The sequence below is a fragment of the Pimephales promelas genome, chromosome 9 (assembly GCF_988280905.1).
Source record: "Pimephales promelas chromosome 9, fPimPro1.hap1.1, whole genome shotgun sequence".
Taxonomy (NCBI): Eukaryota; Metazoa; Chordata; class Actinopteri; order Cypriniformes; family Leuciscidae; genus Pimephales; species Pimephales promelas.
This window is the reverse complement of record NC_142777.1, coordinates 31,245,122-31,263,851: the sequence shown is the minus strand read 5'-3', so window position 1 is coordinate 31,263,851 and position 18,730 is coordinate 31,245,122. Positions and strand designations below refer to the sequence as shown.

Below are 18,730 nucleotides of genomic sequence, written 5' to 3'. Positions count from 1 at the left end.
ATAGAGAGCACAGGAAATGCTTTAGGTCTCCAAGTGCAATATTCACAATTCAGTTTAAGAGGGTATTTTGAGTTATTCTGATATGATATTGTTGGATAATGAACACTAAGTCAGTAAGTCACTAAGTTTAAACAACAAGCCATTCAAATATGAAATCAACATTAGTGACTTGTCAAGAAAATTATTGTTTGCCTAAAAGAAAAGCGAAGACTGCAAAAGACAACCTCAACCATTAAAAATGTTTACAATGGCTGCATTAGAGTTATAACCAGGATTGAAGTCATTTCTCCATGACGAGGTAGAATCCAAACATTTCTGTGAAGACATATGGGAATGTAAACAAAAAATAAAGGCTTTCGCATTAAAAGTGACAAGTGTCATGTCAAGCATTATGTCGGTAAAAGATTTAAATAGTTTAAAAACCATATTGATTTGCATTTACAATCCACTCAGAACTGTTCTAGAAACTCCAGCTCCTCTGATAAAACTGTGCTTTAAGATTCGCAAACATTTCAAACTACCACAGCTGGTACAGAGAAAGGGCCAGCAAAAAAACCTCAATGGTTTTAATACCAATCATCAAAACAGTTTCTGATGAACCAGCACAGAAAGAAAAAAAAACGCACAAATGCATAATGCACTTCATTAAAAATTAAGCCAATGCATGCACAAGGACTGTCTAATTCACTACACGAACACAGAGTTGCCATGTTTTTCATTTGTGTGCCTACAGTCCGACAAACATTAATTTTATTCACATATGTTTGTGCATTGCACTTTGAAGGATAAGTTATATATGACATAACATTAGTAAAAGATGATGTTTACATTCATGATATGCAAGAGGAGGCTCCCACAAAAGGGAATGTTAGAGTTCTCAGTTTAGAAAAAAAGCCATATTTGCATGACAAAGAAAAGGAGAGGGAGAGAAATTATTAACATATTTGTGTCAATCTCAAATAAAAACATGTCCAGGCTGCATTTCACCCAAGAATACATAAATTCATGTTGTCATTACACTTTTTTTCTCCTAGATTCTCATTATCATATTGGCTCTGGAGTTTTTTGATTAAATTAGCTTCTTGTCATTTAATATTAATACATTATTAACATCAACAAAGGCAGTACAACAAAAATGATCATTACACATATAAGTACTCTAATATTTAAATAATATTTTTTTTAATATATATATATATAGTGTATTTTTTATCATTGCGATGATGAGATACAGAAATGCAACCTAGACATGTTCTTGATAGGCTTTCTCAAAGGGTCATCCATTTAGGTCCACTAAACATCATTTAGCATATAATCTGTCTTGTATCTGCATAAAAAAAATGCCTCTAATATACACAGGCAGGAGTCAGCAACCCAACCCAAATCTCCCAAAAAGACCACAGAAGAGAAATCTCACATTTTACTATTCGCTCTGACAACACAGGTTATATAGACCCTTGAAACACAGTAGATCTTTTTAAACAGATGATTCAGTTCAGTCTGCCGACACTGCTAAAACCATCCGAGCACGTTCTGCACACACAGTACGTCATTTATCTTACTTTGCACATTATTAGCTTTAAGGTCATGACTCAATGCAGACACCTTCTGGACACGCACTGGTATGGTAGTCATAATGGAACGGACACACATCCACACACGCGAGCATGCGTTTAAAGAGGTCTGCATTGCCATGCTTTTTTAAATAGACGATTGCATGCATGTGACACAAAGCAAGAGAGACTGACCAGTAAATAAAGCCATGTGCTGCATGCGTAACTGCCAGAGGCTTCAGCTATAGCATCTCTGTAGGGCTCAATAAGGCATGTGATCATACGCAAGGCTAATTCAATCTGTCCACTTCATGTGCAAATCACTCTGCGTGATCTGAAGTTTCCCAGAGGGAATGTATACCTCATGATTTCTATAAAAAGTTCACTTGGCTAGTATAGTGATGAATATCTTCTTTGAGTTAAAGCAGCATATTTATAATAATACATTTTTAGTGTCACTATAGCATAGCAGAGTAGCGAAAACAAAAAGAGTCATAAGCAAGTCTTGGACAGCGGTCAAGTCGATTCATACTCACAGAAGAGAAAATGAGAATAAAGTAACTATACAGACCATTTCTCCACCTCCCCAACAAGTGGTGGAACTATAAATTGCAATGGAAAAATAAATGCATACGTGTAATTATCAAGTACGTTGTACCGAGTGGCTACCCTGTGCAACAGAGAGCCAATCAGAGGCAAGAATCCAACTGTCCACTGGCTCGAATGACTGACGGACAGAATGTCGTGTAAAAAGCTGAATCCACACAAGTGTATAGAGAAATGCACTGCTGTAAGGCTTCGTTTAGTTCATGGCTCCTCTGTTTAAAGTATCAGTGGTTGAATTGTGTGTTTCCCCAAAGCAAGTCATCCACAGGTTAATGAAAACACCCTCTGCTTGACATTAATTCACCAACGCGAAGGAGAGTCTGGTGAATGTTTTTTAATAAGGGCAAACGAAAATAGTGTTCGATCAAGAGCCAGCTGCAAGATCGCAGATAGCATGATCTCGGTGTGACATCTCACATTAAGCTCCATCTGGATACGCTCCATAAGAGCTCGCTTTCAGATAAGGAACTACAAAAAGGACAAAAACATAGATGGAAAGTCCATTTTGTAAAGTCAGACAACATACAACGTCCGTAGGGTTAAAAGGGCAGATTTTCCCAGCTCAATGGTGTGTAAACAGTGCTGATTTGCAGTTAGCTCTGCCATAATCACAGAGGTCACCGTCAGCTGTTGCCCTCTGCAAAGGGTCACCAGTTAGCTTTGACCGCTCTGATGTCACTCACCAAGTTCTGAGCCAGACATATCCCAAAAATCTGAAACATATTTGAAAAGAAGACATCATAGAGGAGAAAAGAAGATAATAGCTGAAGAAAAATGACTATACACATTCACAGTGCTCTTGTTTTCATTTTTAACAACCAGAACAGCTCTACTTATCTACAGATGTATTACACAGAAACAGTCAAGAAATATTGGGCTCATATTTCAAAAAATAAAAAACTATTTTTCATAAAGAAAATAAACCAAAATGAAATGATCATTACGATTTTTTTACACCCTTCCCCAAAGAGTTAGTTCACCCAAAAAATAAAAATCTCAGGCCATCCAGGATGTAGGTGTCTTTTTCCCTTAAGTAGAACAGTAAAGAACATTTTTAGCTGAAAACATGGTCCTTCGTGACTAGTAAGATGCAAGTCAATGGTTACAGGATGTTTTTTTGACTCTCAAAGTGACGGTAACCATTTACTTGCATTATAAGTATCACAGAGGACCAGTCACAGAGGACCAGAGGTTTCAGCGAAACATATTTTTAGTGTGCAATATCCTTCATTTTATGAAATAACATGGTATTTTAATTTTTTAATTTAATTTTAATTTAAGTATACTGTCCACTACAGTATATACACTATAAAATGTATACTACGGTTTGCTGTCAATAAAAAAAAAAATAATATATATATATATATATATATATATATACTTTAATTCCTCATCAAGGACAAACAAAGACATTTATAATGTTACAAAATATTCATATTTCAAATAAACGCTGTTCTTTTGAACTTGCTATTCAAAGAATCCTGATTTTTTTAAATCATGGTTGCCACAAAATATGAAGCAGCACAGCTGTTTTCAACATTAAGAATAATAAGAAATGTTTCTTGAGCAGCAAATCAGCATATTCAAATGATTTATGAAGGATCATGTGACACTGAAGACTGGAGTAATGATGCTGAAAATTCAGCTTTGCATCACAGGAATATATATATATATATATATATAGTTCATAATATTCCACAATATTACTGCATTTTTTATCAAACAAATACAGCCTTGGTGAGCAGAAGATACAAAACATTAAAAAACAAAAACATAAAAAACGATCCCAAACTTTTAAACTGTAGTGTACATTGTAGTAAAAAAATTGCATATCTACAAAATAAAATGTTATGTCTTTCTTCTGAAATATGACCCAGACATTTTAAGATTCACTCTGGTATTAATTAATGCTGGAACTAACTGTATTTTAAGGTTCAACCACAAGTTGGCAGCATTACATTCATTCTTGTGTGACCATTTTACCACTCAAGCCCCATTCAAGCAATTCTGTTCAGTTATTGCTACATCTTTAACATATATTTGCATGCTTTGAAGCATTTCCATTATCATTGTCCTTACCTGTAATAACGCAATCCCCACAAAAATCCCAGCAACAATGATCAGATTGTCCTGCAGCCACTTTTCAAACTGCCCCACGCAGCCCTTGGTGTAAATGTACTTCTGCTGATCCAACTCCTAATAAAAAGATTATTCAAATCAGCACATCACTTAATGGAAAATGTCAGATCCAAATAAGAAACTAAATCTTCATTTAAGTGCACAGTGCCATATTGGTGTTCACTCCTCCAAGTTGACCTTTAATCTTTACACAAGTCCAGAATAAACAATTAGGCCTTCACCTGGGCGGACCTGCGCATTAATCTATTTAAGAACAAACATCCTCTCTGGAAACCTGGAGGAACTCACTCCCACGCTAAGTAGACAAAATGTCACACAGCTCACCACATATAACCTGACACAGGGAGGATCCAGTTTGTGTTACACAGATATAAAGGAATGTCTTAACTACTGTCTATCAGATTCTGGGAAGGAAGGGAGATGAAAAGGTGTAATTTGGTGCTGTCGGTGACATTTGAAGGTGAAGAAAGAGAAAGCCACACAATACAGCTTTTGTGAACCATACAAACGTGTTCTCCATAGAATCCATTGTCCCCCCAGGAAAGAAGACACAAAAGACTTTAGAAACGTAACGCCAAACCAGTAGGAAGTCAGTGGGATTCAAAGAAAGTCAATGAAAAGTGGATAATGAGTTTTTTAAAGTATGATTCTTTGAGCAGACATTGGTTTATTGTCTTTCTAATGCCTACAGCTCAAAATAAAAAGCCAGTAAAAAAACATCATAACAGCAATTAAAACCTATTAAAAGGTGGATTGTGAGAGAAAGAGTATCCATGGATACAGGAGAGACGGTGGTGAACCGTGGGTGCAGTGTCACTCCACCCATGCAGGCATAAGCCGCTGACTTCCCAATTACAGAGCTCCACAATTTTCCGTGGCAAAAAATAGAAACTAATTATCACTTTTAAAGGCATAAACTGTTATTAAGGAGGATAAGAAGAGGAATTCAAATGCTCTCAGAATCTCTCATGCGCTTAACCCTTCTGTGCTCTTTTTAAAGGGTGGTCTGACACTACACGATTTAACATTACATGCTTTTTCATCATTAAACATATGGTAAACCTATTCAATAAGGTCTAATTTGTTAACATTACTTAATACATTAACTAATATGAACTAACAGGAAGCAGTATGTTTTTTTACAACATTTAAAAATCTGCCAGTGTTAGTAAATGAAAATACAATATAGCTGAAAACACAAGTTAGTTCATAGTGTATTTACTAATGAATACAAAAACAAATTTTCATTTAAAAAATGTACTGTTAAATGTTGAAATTAACATTAAGGCTAATAAAACCATAGAGATATTGTTCATTGTAAGTTCATGTCGACTATGAAATCCTATTGTAAAGAATATATTTCGGATGTGCACAAATGTATAATTTCTAACTAGTAATAACATACTCACTCCTTGATGCCGCACATCATAGCCACACTGTGTATTCAGGACATCCTCCTAAAGAGAGAATAAGAAAACATGTTCAATATATTTACTTTTTTTGAACCACAGATTTAAAATAAAAGCACACAATACAATTATTTGAATACAAATAAAACATATTGTTTAAGAAAACATGAAAAAAAATTAGGATTGGATTAAAAAAAAACCTAAGCACCCAACCGATTAGAATATAAAAAGAGATGAGAATGGTTTTTCACATTCAATCTTTCAACAGCTAAACAACACCATTATCAGCTAAAGATATATAAAAATAGTAACAGGTTTTATTTGTTAACATCAACAACATCAGTTAACATGGACTAACAATGAAAATACCCCAAAAGCTTTTATTAAGCTGAGTTAATGTTAATTTCAACATTTACTTATAAATTATTCAAATCTAAAGTTTTTATATTATTCAATGGACCCGAGATGAACATAATCGATGATCATTGTTATTTAATGTTAATGCATTAACCAATGTTAACTAATAGGACATTAGTGTAAATTAAAAAAAATAGTTGACTTATAATCTAGCTAGCTATCCTTAGCTACACTGAAAATAAAAATAAAATGCATAACCTCACATGTGCTCTTCCCCTGAGCTTCTATTATACCTTCTATTATTATGCATTTTGGTTGGTCGATCGGATCACAAGTGGGCGTCACTAAATACACCAAATACAGGAGTTCATGGGGTCTAAAAAGTTGAGCTTGTCCACTTTTGACCACTTCCAGAGGTAGTAACGCATTCGACCGGAAAGTTTTCGTAGTGTAGACAATCATGCATTTAAATCTGTTCAAACAGCCACAAAAGACGACAACTCTCCGCCTACTGATGCATAAATGCGTAAACATTATGGGAAGCACACTCGGACTCAGACGTGATTCAAGCTTTGTCGGCTAGAAACCCAAGTTTGGTTTGAAAACAAAAAACATACCAAACACCTCAAACCAAACATACCAAACCTCAAAGAGCATACACAGAGAAGTCAAAATTAAACATGATTTAATGACTCGTGAATGTAAGTACACACTGATGGCCTAAGACACGAAACGAGCGGTTGGTGTAAGAAAACGAACAGTGTTTATATAGTTTTTACCTCTTGTTAACAGCCGTCAAACTGATCTGAATCAGATGTCCAACTGAACCGAACCGAATCTCCATGTAAACAATGCGTGACGTAGACTCGCGAGAGATCACATCCGGCGTAACGTCTGGAGATGGTTCAGTTCGGTTCAGTTGGACATCTGATTCAGATCAGTTCGACGGCTGTTAACCCTCTGAGACCTAAGGGTATTTTTACAATAAATTTTCCGTCTAGTGTCATTTACTAAAAAAGCTTGTAAAATATCAACCCTTTGGTGCACAGACAATTGACACACCTCTTTTTTTTCAGGACAAATTGAACTTTCAGCATATTTGTGTTACATTGATGTCACCTGAATGTAAAATAAGTTATGGGACCATAAAGACAAATGAAAAAATAAATCGGAAATGGAATCACTCAATTATTTATTGAAATCACACACAAATAAATAAAAGCTAAGCAATTTTCCTCTGGAAAATAGTTTGTTCATGTCTTTGGAGTCCTGGAGCACAGGAATAAACATTATAACTTGTACAGAACAAAAAATATTGACATTTTTCCAAAAGAAGTCCAGGCGTTTGGGGCCTCATGAAATTCACTGGTGCCAAGCCTCAAAACAGTTCCTATCAGCAATCACACAGAGGGCCACATCACAGGTTTTGCATTTCTATTTTATTTATTCTTTTATTTATTATGTTCTTTTTATTCTTTTATAATACATTTATACTACTATAATACTTTTTTACAGTAAATAAATAAATGGCACTTCAGCTGGGTCTATCCTGGTAATCTAGTTCCTCATCTGTCAAAAAGCTCTGTTCTCCTGAAAATCCTTCATCCTGCAATGCACCAAAATAGACCAGCGCTTTATTTACGTCCATTTCGCTGTGTTTCTCTGTGAATCGCGCGTCTCCGTGAGTCTCTCTATCTCTCTACACTATATCAGCGCTTGGTTCATGCGTAATGACGCACACCAATGTTTACAACGGATCAGCCTGTAATTGGTCAAAAACCATCACGTGAAAACATCACGTGATATCCAGGATGTCCGCTAGCATCAAGCTAGCGGCAAAAATGACCGAATATTTATGAATTATGGGCTTCAAGATTATCAAAGTTTGACATAAAGCGTTTGGATTTATTGCTGAAAACCTCTGAAAGGAAGCACAAGCTCCAGGCTGGATAGAAAACCTTCTGTAAAGGCTAGAAAGACCCGAAAGACACCCCCGTGATGGCTAGCTCGTTAGCTTTCTGCTGGAAAAAACGGTAAGAAAATCGATAAATCTGTCATCGAGTTATGTAAACATTTATCGGAGGTGACGTGTGGCATCGTCGACGACGCCGTCGGGCTCAGGGGGTTAACAAGAGGTAAAAACTATATAAACACTGTTCGTTTTCTTACACAAACCGCTCGTTTCGTGTCTTAGGCCATCAGTGTGTACTTACATTCACGAGTCATTAAATCATGTTTAATTTTGACTTCTCTGTGCATGCTCTTTGAGGTGGACCCCCTAAAACTGCATTATAGGACTGACAGACAACAACGGTTTGACCAAAAAAATGTCAAAATTGAAAATGCTGTGGAAACAAAGACACCTACATCTTGGATTCCCTTGAGGTAAGCTAAAACATATCGAAAACTAATTTCAAAGTTAACTATCCCTTTAAGTGTCTTGGTCAGAGACACATTGGTGTCTCACAGTGCATTCGAACCAGGGTCTCTCGCACCAAAGGCATGTGTCTTATCCACTGCGCCATCACCACCCCTGCCAGGGTCTAAACAGGGTCTTATCTACATTCTGTTATCCCCATAAAACAAACCAGCACATTATAGTAACACTCCATTGTTCTATGAATGAACACGTTAGGATGTTCAGTTCAAAGCATCCAGTACTGAAGAAACGTTTAAGAGTGTGATAACACAGTTAACTTGCTGAAACAGGAGCAGGGAAGAGCAAGTGGTAAACAGATGAAATGATACAGTATTTCTGGCACTCACAGCAGGGTCTTTGACGCAACAGGAGAAAGGAACGCCACAGCTTTCCCGGCTGGGGTTAAAGTCAGTGCAGTTGAAATAGATGTTCAGGTTCCAGTCATTCGGTCCATGAGCGCCACAACACGACCACTGATGTGATACATAACATCACCATTTTCATCACACAGCTGTAATTTACAGTTAAACTTTTCATATAGAAAATGCATGATGACTCAAATGTTCTAGTGCACACTTCAAAATATATACCACAGCACAGCAGAAAATGAGAGGGGAAGAGAAGTGCTGACTCACATATTCTTGAGCAAAGTCAATGAGGTTTTGGAGGTCAATGTCATCCCGATATGCTTTAACATTGTTGTTGATGAAGAAGTTCAGCTGGTCTTTGATCCAGTCTTTGAACACGAAGGCTAAAATGCCAGCTGTGAGCTCCAGGAAAAAGATGAGACCCAAAAACACTGAAAACTAGAGGAGAAAACACACAGAAGAGTCAGAACCTTATTATCCTAAAAATCTCAGGAAATTATTTTCAGTGATTCTTTTAAGGTAAATATTTATTCACTGCTTTTTAAATTCCCCCAGGAGGCATTTCGATTACTTCTGGGTGTATTCCTGTGTTATAGCCAATTCATTTAATTTAAACGTCCATATCTGGAAACAAATAAGCCTTGAAATCAGAGACCGGGAAATAGGTTGCAGAGAAATGGGAAGCAGGGCTCGCAGGCCGGATATAAGGGTGGAACTCACAAATTTGAGCAGAAACGTGTTTTCCCGGAGCGCACCGATGCATCCGGCAAATCCGAGGATGAACATCACCCCTCCTACTACGATAAACAGCCAAACAGGGTCGAAGCCGCCCAGATCTGTGATGGAGGAAATGTTTGACAGCACTCCCTGTGGGACAGACACATCAGACAGTTGTAAGTTCACATCCTGACCTTAAAATCCTTCACCACCCGCAACTCTCCACGGTGATTCCTGCCTTACACATTTAGATTTCCACATCAGGGTGGAATTTCAGTTCAATCCCACAACCAACAGCAGGTTTTAGACCATGCTGACAGTGACTATAAACAAGGTTCCTTTTTTTGTGTTTTCTTGCTTTGTCTGTCATGATGGCGGAAGAATAGGCAGCTCTAAAATTCACTTAAACACTTAATTAAAATCACAATTTTAAATTGAACAGAACACCCTCCCTCAGTCCGATTCTTAATGCTTTGTTTCTGTAATTAACATTTAGCAAATGTAAAAATTAACCCTTTATTAATTATTTACATGGTGTTACCAAGATGTTCCATAATTGCCTGACATTAATACAAAGTGCCATATGGCCTATACACGTCTTTTAGCAGTACAATCAACGACTGAAATGGAGCAATTTCCAGGTTATTAATCAGCCAATTGACTTTGAGATTCATTAAGTCGCCTCAAATTAGTGTGAAGAAATTACATTCACCTTTCATGCATGAATACATAACAGTGAGAGTGACCTTTTCTGAGAGGGGCGACAAATTGGAGAGAGAATAGTCACAATAAATACAAAGCCTTATTGAGCTATGCGGCATGGTTATAGGCCTACAACAAAAATATAACAGAGTCATTGAACTGTCATGGAAATTAATAAAAGATGACACCCATATGCTCTCAAATGTCATGGTTTACTGGAGGTTTCAGACATTAAAAGGAGGAAAAAGCAACATGGGGGATTCACAGAACGTCTTTACATTTGACAAAATGAGGAAAAGATGTTAAACATTAATGCTGACGCTTTAACGGGCAGACCGAATGAGACAAGGGGGTATCTGTAGGTAGTTTGTACTTTTAAAGTGTGCTGTCTACTGTTTATGTCTATGTTTATGTTGCTCTGGCAACCACATGGATAATAATATTAGGAATTTGAGGCATGTCACCGATCGTTGCGTTACTCTGTATTTGTGTTTCCAACTTGCCTTTTCTGCCCAAGCCCAAAGTCCAATACCCAGGAATGCAGCTCCCAGCAACTGAAACACACAACAGAATTTATCACATTTACACCACTTAAACAATTCATTCTCGCTCCGTAATGGCATGAGGTTACTGCTATGTGCAGACAGCACTGTGCTCTCTTGAGGGCAAAAAGAAAAACTTGGCTATCAAAGATCCAGAAAGTAGCGATTTCCCTGCATGCACTGCCATCTTTGGCATAATTTTCCTTGAGAAGGAGCCAAGACTTGTTTTTTACCTGAATGAGAAAAATCACTTGGATGACACTGCTTACAGGAACCTGTTTAATTACACTGAACAAAACTATAAAATGCAACACTTTTGTTTGAGCCAATTTTTCATGACATTTTTTCTACAAAAGGCCAATTCCTCTCAAATATTGATCACAAATCTGTCTAAATCTGTGTTAGTGAGAACCTCTGCCGTAATCCATCCATCTCAAAAGGTGTGGCATATCAAGATGCTGATTAGAGAGCAAGATTATTGCACAGTGTGTCTTAGGCTGGCCACAATAAAAGGCCACTCTAAAATGTGTTGCACTGCGTGAGGCAAATGGTGGTCACACAAGCTACTGACTGGTTTTCGGCATTCTGGCATGTCTACCCAACAAGATCCGAGGAAAATCAGATTCTAAATTCACACTTTAAAGGTATCCAAGGTATAGTTCAGTTCACTAAAAAAGTCTATCATTAATTTCTTACCCAGATTCTTCAAAAAAATATACAGTATGTTATTGATATTCTCAGTTGATACCACAGAAGTAAGTTTCACAAAGCAATCGTGGTCAACCGATATTGCTTTTCTTTTTATTGCCGATGTGGAAATCTTAGGGAGCTGGACGGTTGATATATCTGATATCATATTTAATTTAAAGATAGTAAAAACACATGCTGAAAATTAATATAAAAAAGAATCAAAATAAGAGTCCTGAACAGTCAAAATAAGAGTCATACTTCTGACACATCTGCCAAATAGAAAAATGTATCAACCAATGCCAAGAATTAAAAATCCTAAATATCGGCCAACATATCAGCCTTGCCAATGCACCGGTTGACCACTATCGTTTAGACCAGTGGTTCTCAAACCTGTCCTAGGGACCTCTCGGCAGGATTGTACTGTTGTTGAACAACATACCGATTGTTCAGCTGATGAAATGTCTTTCAAAAAAAAAAAAATGTGCTGGGCTAAATGCGCTCACTGTATGCCGAGTATGATGGAGCTGATAACTCTTGAAGAGCTTATAAAATGTGCAAAAGAGTCAAAACAGAGGCAAGAATCCCTCATGCACAAATAAATATCTGCTGCAACGAGATGTGGTTCTCATGTGATCGACAACATCGTGACTCTGACGAGAAAAAACAGGTATGCTTGAGAATTCTGTCAATTTGTCAATGTCCTGTTTCTGGTTTGTTTTGATATCTTTGATCCATGTCGCGACCGATTTTTTCAGCAGTCTCAGTCTACTTGTTTGGTGTGCACCAGGGTTTGGATGGAAAATAAAATAAAAGTCATACACCACTTGTTTTACACAGAGATGGTACAGGAAATTACCAGAGAGAGAGAGAATGGGACTTTAAACGTGAGCACCACAGCTAAACATGTCTTAAGCACATGCACCAACTACTAGGTCATGACACTTACACTATAGTATCATTTTCCTTGGGCTAAACAATGCAATGAATGTTTTTTCTGCAAGTTTGATTCAATGACTGACCTTCTTGGTCTAATGTGTTATCAAAACTACAGATTCCCAGTCAAACTCCCGCTGGGCTCTCTCAGCTGTGTGTTTGACTGCAGGTTTGAGCAATCCCAGCGTGAGGGGAAACGTGAGAGCGGGAAGGTGAGAGTAAGAGGTCTGGTATCAGCAGCCGCAAATCCCATAATCCCATTTCCCTGTGGTCTCGGCTAATACAATGGATGGATGGAGCTAAGGGCCAGTCATCCACTGCACACACTTTCTCTGTCAATCCATACCACTGATTCCCACTCATTGCCATCATGAAGACACCAGTCTATCTCCCCCAGTTCTGACGGTCTTGATCCAGGGAAGGCCAATGTTGTGTCACGCCCACGTGGATATCGGGATTAAGACACAATCAAGCATTGTAGAGCACTTAAACAGCTTATTTAGTAATTCTTCTGGACAACCAGTGGAGAGCTGCTATCTCACACAGTAGAATGATTAGACATATAGTATCTCTGTATTATCACAAACGGCAGGCAAAACTCTTGGCTTAAACTCTCAGCTGAGACAGGGAGCAGAACCACTTTTTCCACCAGCTGTTACAGCCATAAGAACAGCTTTTGCTTTCCTTCTTCACCTTCTGACATCTTTATCGTTATTTATTAAAGAACTGCAGCATCACCGTGGAAACGTATGCTTATGGAAAGTCTGACTCAGTACATAGTAGTATTTCTGGCTTTATTAGTACTGCTTGCTAAGGCAAGCATCAATATTAACTTAGCTCACAGTACTCAGGGTTAGAGATTTGAACAAACAGCTAACTTTCTCATAAATAGTTATTTTTGCTGCCAAGTGTGAACATACCGAAATTGAACAATAACTTCTAATCTGACTTGTAATTTTCACCTGGAGGATGTGAAAACGTAAAAATATTTTTTCGGATGTGCCTTTCGTTTACACGGCAATGGCGATTTTGGGGCTTAAAAACGCAAAAAAGTGAAACCACCTTCCAGAGTGGAAATCTTTAAAATGGTCCACTGCCGTGTTCCCGTGTAAAGGGTAAAAACGCAAAAGTCTGCTTGACAGTGAACGTTGTACGCAGGCGCGCGGACTTGGTGTTGTTGTAGTATGCACTCCTAGCCGTCTGGAGTGCATACTACATTGAATTTCACACACTTTTGCGTCATCATATGCAAGCGGATTTCCCACCACCAACGCTCGTCTAAACACAGAATAAAAAGTGATAACGCAACGCCACTTTTGCGTTTTCTCTTCAGAATCGTTTCCGTGTAAACATAGCCTCAGGCTCATGTCATCCAAAACCTGTATGACATTCTTGCTTCTGTGGAACACAAAAGAAGACATTTTTAAGGATGTTGCAACTTACATTTACATTTATTCATTTAGCTGCCGCTTTTATCCAAAGCAACTTACAATTGCTATATATGTCAGAGGTCGCACACCTCTGGAGCAACTAGGGGTTAAGTGTCTTGCTCAGGGACACATTGGTGTCTCACAGTGGATTCAAACCCGGGTCTCTCACACCAAAGGCATGTGTATTATGTTTTACCCCCAACTGTTTTTGTCCATGCAATGAAAATCAATGTGGCCCAAAACAAATTCATTGTATGGCCAAAGACCACAGTCATACAGGTTTGGGACAAGGAACTGACTGCAGAATTTTCATTTTTAGTTGATTATCCCTTTAAGCAAGCACCTGGCAACCACATAGCAGCACATGCAAATGACTAAGAAAACCTTAGCACTGCATTGCAACACCCTGGCACATGAACGAACACCAAATTGTCTTCAGAATCCAAATAATTCTTATGGTTTATGGTTCTGGTATCTTTCAGTAAAATGGAAATATTGAAAAGATCATCATTTCCACCAGGACGCCGGAGATGTGTTACGAGGCGTGGGGACTTCTAGGCCTTATCAAGGGGACGAATCTCACCCATATACTTTTGTCTATTTCAAAACAACAACTAAAACAATGAATGTTTGAGAATTTTTTTTTATATTTGATGGAACAGAATGACTCTGGTTTGATTCATTTGTGTTTTAGTGAGAATGAGTCAATGTGTGCGAGTGAGAGTAGGGCCTGCTGGGAAATGGCATGGAAATAAACTCCCTTGCAGAGCAACAGGGGAAGAGGGGGAACGGACATGTGGTTCCCATCTGCCATATGAACCTGGAGGATATGAAAAGGAAAAACATACAAAAACACAGGGCTACACATGATCTCAGCACGAGCTCAAGCAAACACACGCAATAAACAGGTTTCTCTCTGAAATCAGAAACGTGCGTTGCTTTGTTTGTACACAATATACGAGCCAGACACATTAAGCGTGCAAACAAATGCATCAGTCAAATGTTATTGTCGCAACAGGGGCGGTGTGTGTGACAATAGTCGCACGGCCCCCGTCAGCTCCATAGAGTGAGGATGAATGGGGTTCACTGAGACACACGGTGCCGCAGCTCACACTCGGGCCCCTCAGATGCTGTGGGAACAGCACGTCCTTTCTCACACACACCATTCACTCAACCCCAAACATCTTCATTTGAATACAAGACAAGGGGGCTGCGAGGCTCCCAAATGGAAAGAAGGAGGAAAAGTTGGAGAGGAGGAATCAAAGACTGCTGGGGTGGAAGGGGCGGGGGTGATGTTGGGAATGTTAAGATGTCCCTGCAAAGCCTCTCGGGTAGATATCAGACTGCGATTATAGAGCGAGGCGTCTGTAATTACAGGACATCAACTTGGTCCAGTCTGAGGCAAGCCAAGTGAGTGCTCTGTTGGGATCAGGTAGGTTTCTGACTGATCAGACTGTCTCCACTTTAAACCAATCAGACAGGCATTAGACGGTACGGGTGCACAGGGGTCAAACAGTCTGCAAAGACAAAAGGAGTCGAGAGACGCTGGGAGGCTTTCAGACATGACGAGGGGACAATAAATGCAAGGAAGTATAAAAGTCAGACTTAATTATTGATGCTTTTGCTCATAAATAGAGTTAGGGATTTGAATGTACCCATAACACAAGCACTCATCCAGCACGGTTCAAGCTACAGACATGAATGAGATCTCCAATTATGAGAATTGTTGAAAAGAGGATTTCCATTCCTTTTCTAAGTGGTGAGATGTACAATTTTCTCCTTAAGCATTTTTAACTGATCATACCTTTACGTCAGCTGTCACGCAGGAGCCGCACAGTGTGCACGGTATGCATCTTCAAGTGGGTTTGTCAACCACCATTAAAAGGTGATCATAATTCGCATATCTGTCCTAAATAGTAATATAAAAATTATTTGAAATTGGACTTAATGTGTCCCAAATTGTAGTATGTTGAAATGAGTATTTCAAAGATACCCGGATCATCAACTTTTTCTGGTTAGAATCTGAAGTGCAGATCCATGCACACGTTAATGACTAAAATTGCCCACAACCCACTGCGCATTGGTCAAGGATTCGATTAGAATTAAGTTGTAGTAATTTAGCTTTCATTTATATTTATTTTAGTTCCAGTTTTGGTCATTTTAATGAGTTCAATTAATTAGTTAATTTTAATCTTATTTTATTTTAAGTTCATTTTAGTCTTATTTTATATTAATCTTATTTTAGGCTTAAGTTTAGCCTAAGTTGTCTAATATTTAGGCTTTATTTTCTTATTTCAGCTTTTCAACTACTGAAAATTGGAAATATTTTTTATAGGTTTAGTTTGACAAAAACACTGCAAACCTAAAAAGAAAGTTTCAAGTGTTTTTGGAACAACATCCAACATCCTCACACGCAATATAGCTTATACTAGCCGAGACTCTTCTTTATGTGCGCAGGTGTGGCGTAATGACGCAAAGACATGCTCGAATCTCCCGCGGAAATCTACCAGTGGATTTAAAAAATGGAATTAAAAAGATCGTTACAAGCTTACCGCTTTCTTTCGAGCTAAGGAAAGCATAGAGTTTTGAACACTGGCTGGTTATGTAGTTTCTCAAATATGTATTTTGGACAATTTTTAATCCAAAAAAACCAACGGACTGCAGCTTTAAGAGAGGGTTGATTTCAGCTTCCAGGAGTATAGACTGACATTCTGGACACAATTTGGTGAAAACACTGGCGTCTAAGTTTCAGCAAAACACAACAGGCTCTCTATAATGTGGGAACAATGGCAGTAGGAGGGCTAGCTGTTACAGAGGGCAGTCGAACATTATGCAAGGTTAACATTTCAGACGGGACAGCATTAAAGCATGAAGGGGGCACTAACTACCATCACGTCCTCCAGAGGGGTCTTCACTGCCCCATTCAATACTAACCAATGAAGAGAAACCAAGCTGTAATTTATGACATCACAAGCGTAACAGAATTATGCTCCAGGCGATGTGTTCACCCCAGGAGTGACTCATGGAAGCTTCCAGCTCTAAGTGATTCCTTTTATCTCACAATTTATCACTCTCTTACGTGAAAACCAGTGGAGTGATTGGTCCTCAATGATGAGGTAATGGAGAAATGTCCATATTTAAGAATTAAGAGTCACTTGAGAGAGATTTTACCCCCCAAAAATAAGATTGAGTCATAATTTGCTCACTCTCAAGTTTTTCCAATCCAAACCCAACTGGATATTTTCCATACCATTAGTGAACATGGCTGTCAAGCTTCAAGGAGGATCAACAATAGCACAATAACAGTCATCCATACAGCTCATTTCCTATATTTCAAGTTTTAGGTAAGTTATCCATTTAATAAAGACACGTGGATCAATTTCAATGAAATATGTTTTGCTGAAGCAGGTAAAACACATAAAATAAAACCATGCACCACCTAAAAGATATGCTTTTTTCTGATTGGAATCCATATCAGATAAAGAATAAGAACAGAGAGCAGAGTCAAGCAGAAAAACTGACATTTTTTGATTTAGCATTACAATCAATAACACCATAACCGAATTGCTCTAGAGTGATACAATCACTTTCCCTCTAAATCATTACAAGAACATGGAAAATCCATTTGTGGAAAAGAGAAAGACTGAACAGGCCAAAAAATGTATCATTTCCTACATGTATGGAAACTGAAAGGTGTGAGGTAACATTAATCTCTGTTAAACCTGTGAATTGACCCAAACTCGCCCAACTAATGAGACCTGGATAATCCTATTTATCCTCCACTCCCCCCACTTCTCAATGGGATGTATCCTCCAGACCTGGAAAGCGAGATCCAACAAAACCAGCCTAATCCATTCCCGTGGGAAACAGGTGATTTGTCTACCTGGATGGGAATTCGAGAATCTATCCAACATTATACGTGTAACTTTATCTCAGAAAGATAATTTACTATACAAATAAATACATAAATGAACACTGGTACGTAATATTTCATACAAAACCGTTCATGTTAACTTACATGTTGTGAAATGAATAAGTTAACGTTAACGTCAAGATGTTGGAGAAACACAGTGAAAAGAATATGGAGGCAATAAGGATTTTGAACGTCACAATAATAAGCAAATGAACCGCAAATCCACAAAACTTACCCAAAATATGATGTTGAATCCGAATAAGAAGTATTTAACACAGCAGCTGACCTCTGCTCCTTTAAAATGATGCTGGTTTCTGCTCATTTTGTCCAGGGCAGCTAACGCTGTTGTGTTGATTCAAAGATCAGCTAACGTTAAATACAAAAGGAACGGCACAAATTCGACTCGATAACTATTCATGCATCTACATCTCCGCCGAAGCTGCGAACCAGCAATCGCAAACCACAACACTGCACCATGAACAGACGCTTTTTCCACAGAGCTGAATTCCTCAGTTTTTTAACAGATAAACAAGGGGTGAAGGGGTAAATGGGTGGGGAAATGAATGATCCAGGTCCCCCCTGATAAACCCCGCTCGCTTTGGATTGGTGTCATGAGATGTGTTTGATATTTTAACCTTGTTGTGAACGTCCCGAGGAAACAATCCAAAGCAATCTAACAAACCAGTTTGAATGGAGAAGCGTGACACTACAATCAGAGGACAAGAGCTCGCTGTCAAGTGAACGAGCTGTCAAAGTAAAAGTCCTGTCAGAGACAGAATCCATTACATTGATGATTTATAAGGCATTGTGAAATGTATAATGTCGTTCATCTTGATCAACTTTTAAAAGCAGTTCATTAAGTAATTTCAGGTTCAAAATCTGTTGTATTCGTCTTGAGAAAGTATTATTTTCCAAAGAATTTGTAAGCATGTTGTTTGTTATTGTTTATATC

General features: G+C 38.2%; 1 protein-coding gene across 1 annotated transcript; it reads right to left on the bottom strand.

The window, feature by feature from the left end:
• Positions 1–2,478: 2,478 nt before the first annotated feature.
• Positions 2,479–18,451, bottom strand: tspan17 (tetraspanin 17). Its single transcript, XM_039649020.2, has 8 exons — positions 18,014–18,451; positions 10,774–10,824; positions 9,572–9,718; positions 9,119–9,289; positions 8,831–8,956; positions 5,708–5,755; positions 4,239–4,355; positions 2,479–2,872 (listed from the first exon to the last, which is right to left on the bottom strand). The coding sequence occupies exons 1-8, from the start codon at positions 18,098–18,100 to the stop codon at positions 2,807–2,809; spliced, it is 813 nt and encodes a 270-aa protein (XP_039504954.1). The 5' UTR covers positions 18,101–18,451; the 3' UTR covers positions 2,479–2,806.
• Positions 18,452–18,730: the final 279 nt, after the last annotated feature.

Bases quoted from the DNA above. Each gene is read 5' to 3' on its own strand.
- tspan17 (XM_039649020.2), bottom strand. From the start codon at position 18,100: ATGAGCAGAAACCAGCATCATTTTAAAGGAGCAGAGGTCAGCTGCTGT. The intron at 9,290-9,571 runs GTGAGTTCCACC...TTTCTCCTCTAG, and splicing joins ACACGTTTCTGCTCAAATTT to TTTTCAGTGTTTTTGGGTCT. The intron at 5,756-8,830 runs GTGAGTGCCAGA...TTCTCTCTTTAG, and splicing joins GTTGCGTCAAAGACCCTGCT to GAGGATGTCCTGAATACACA.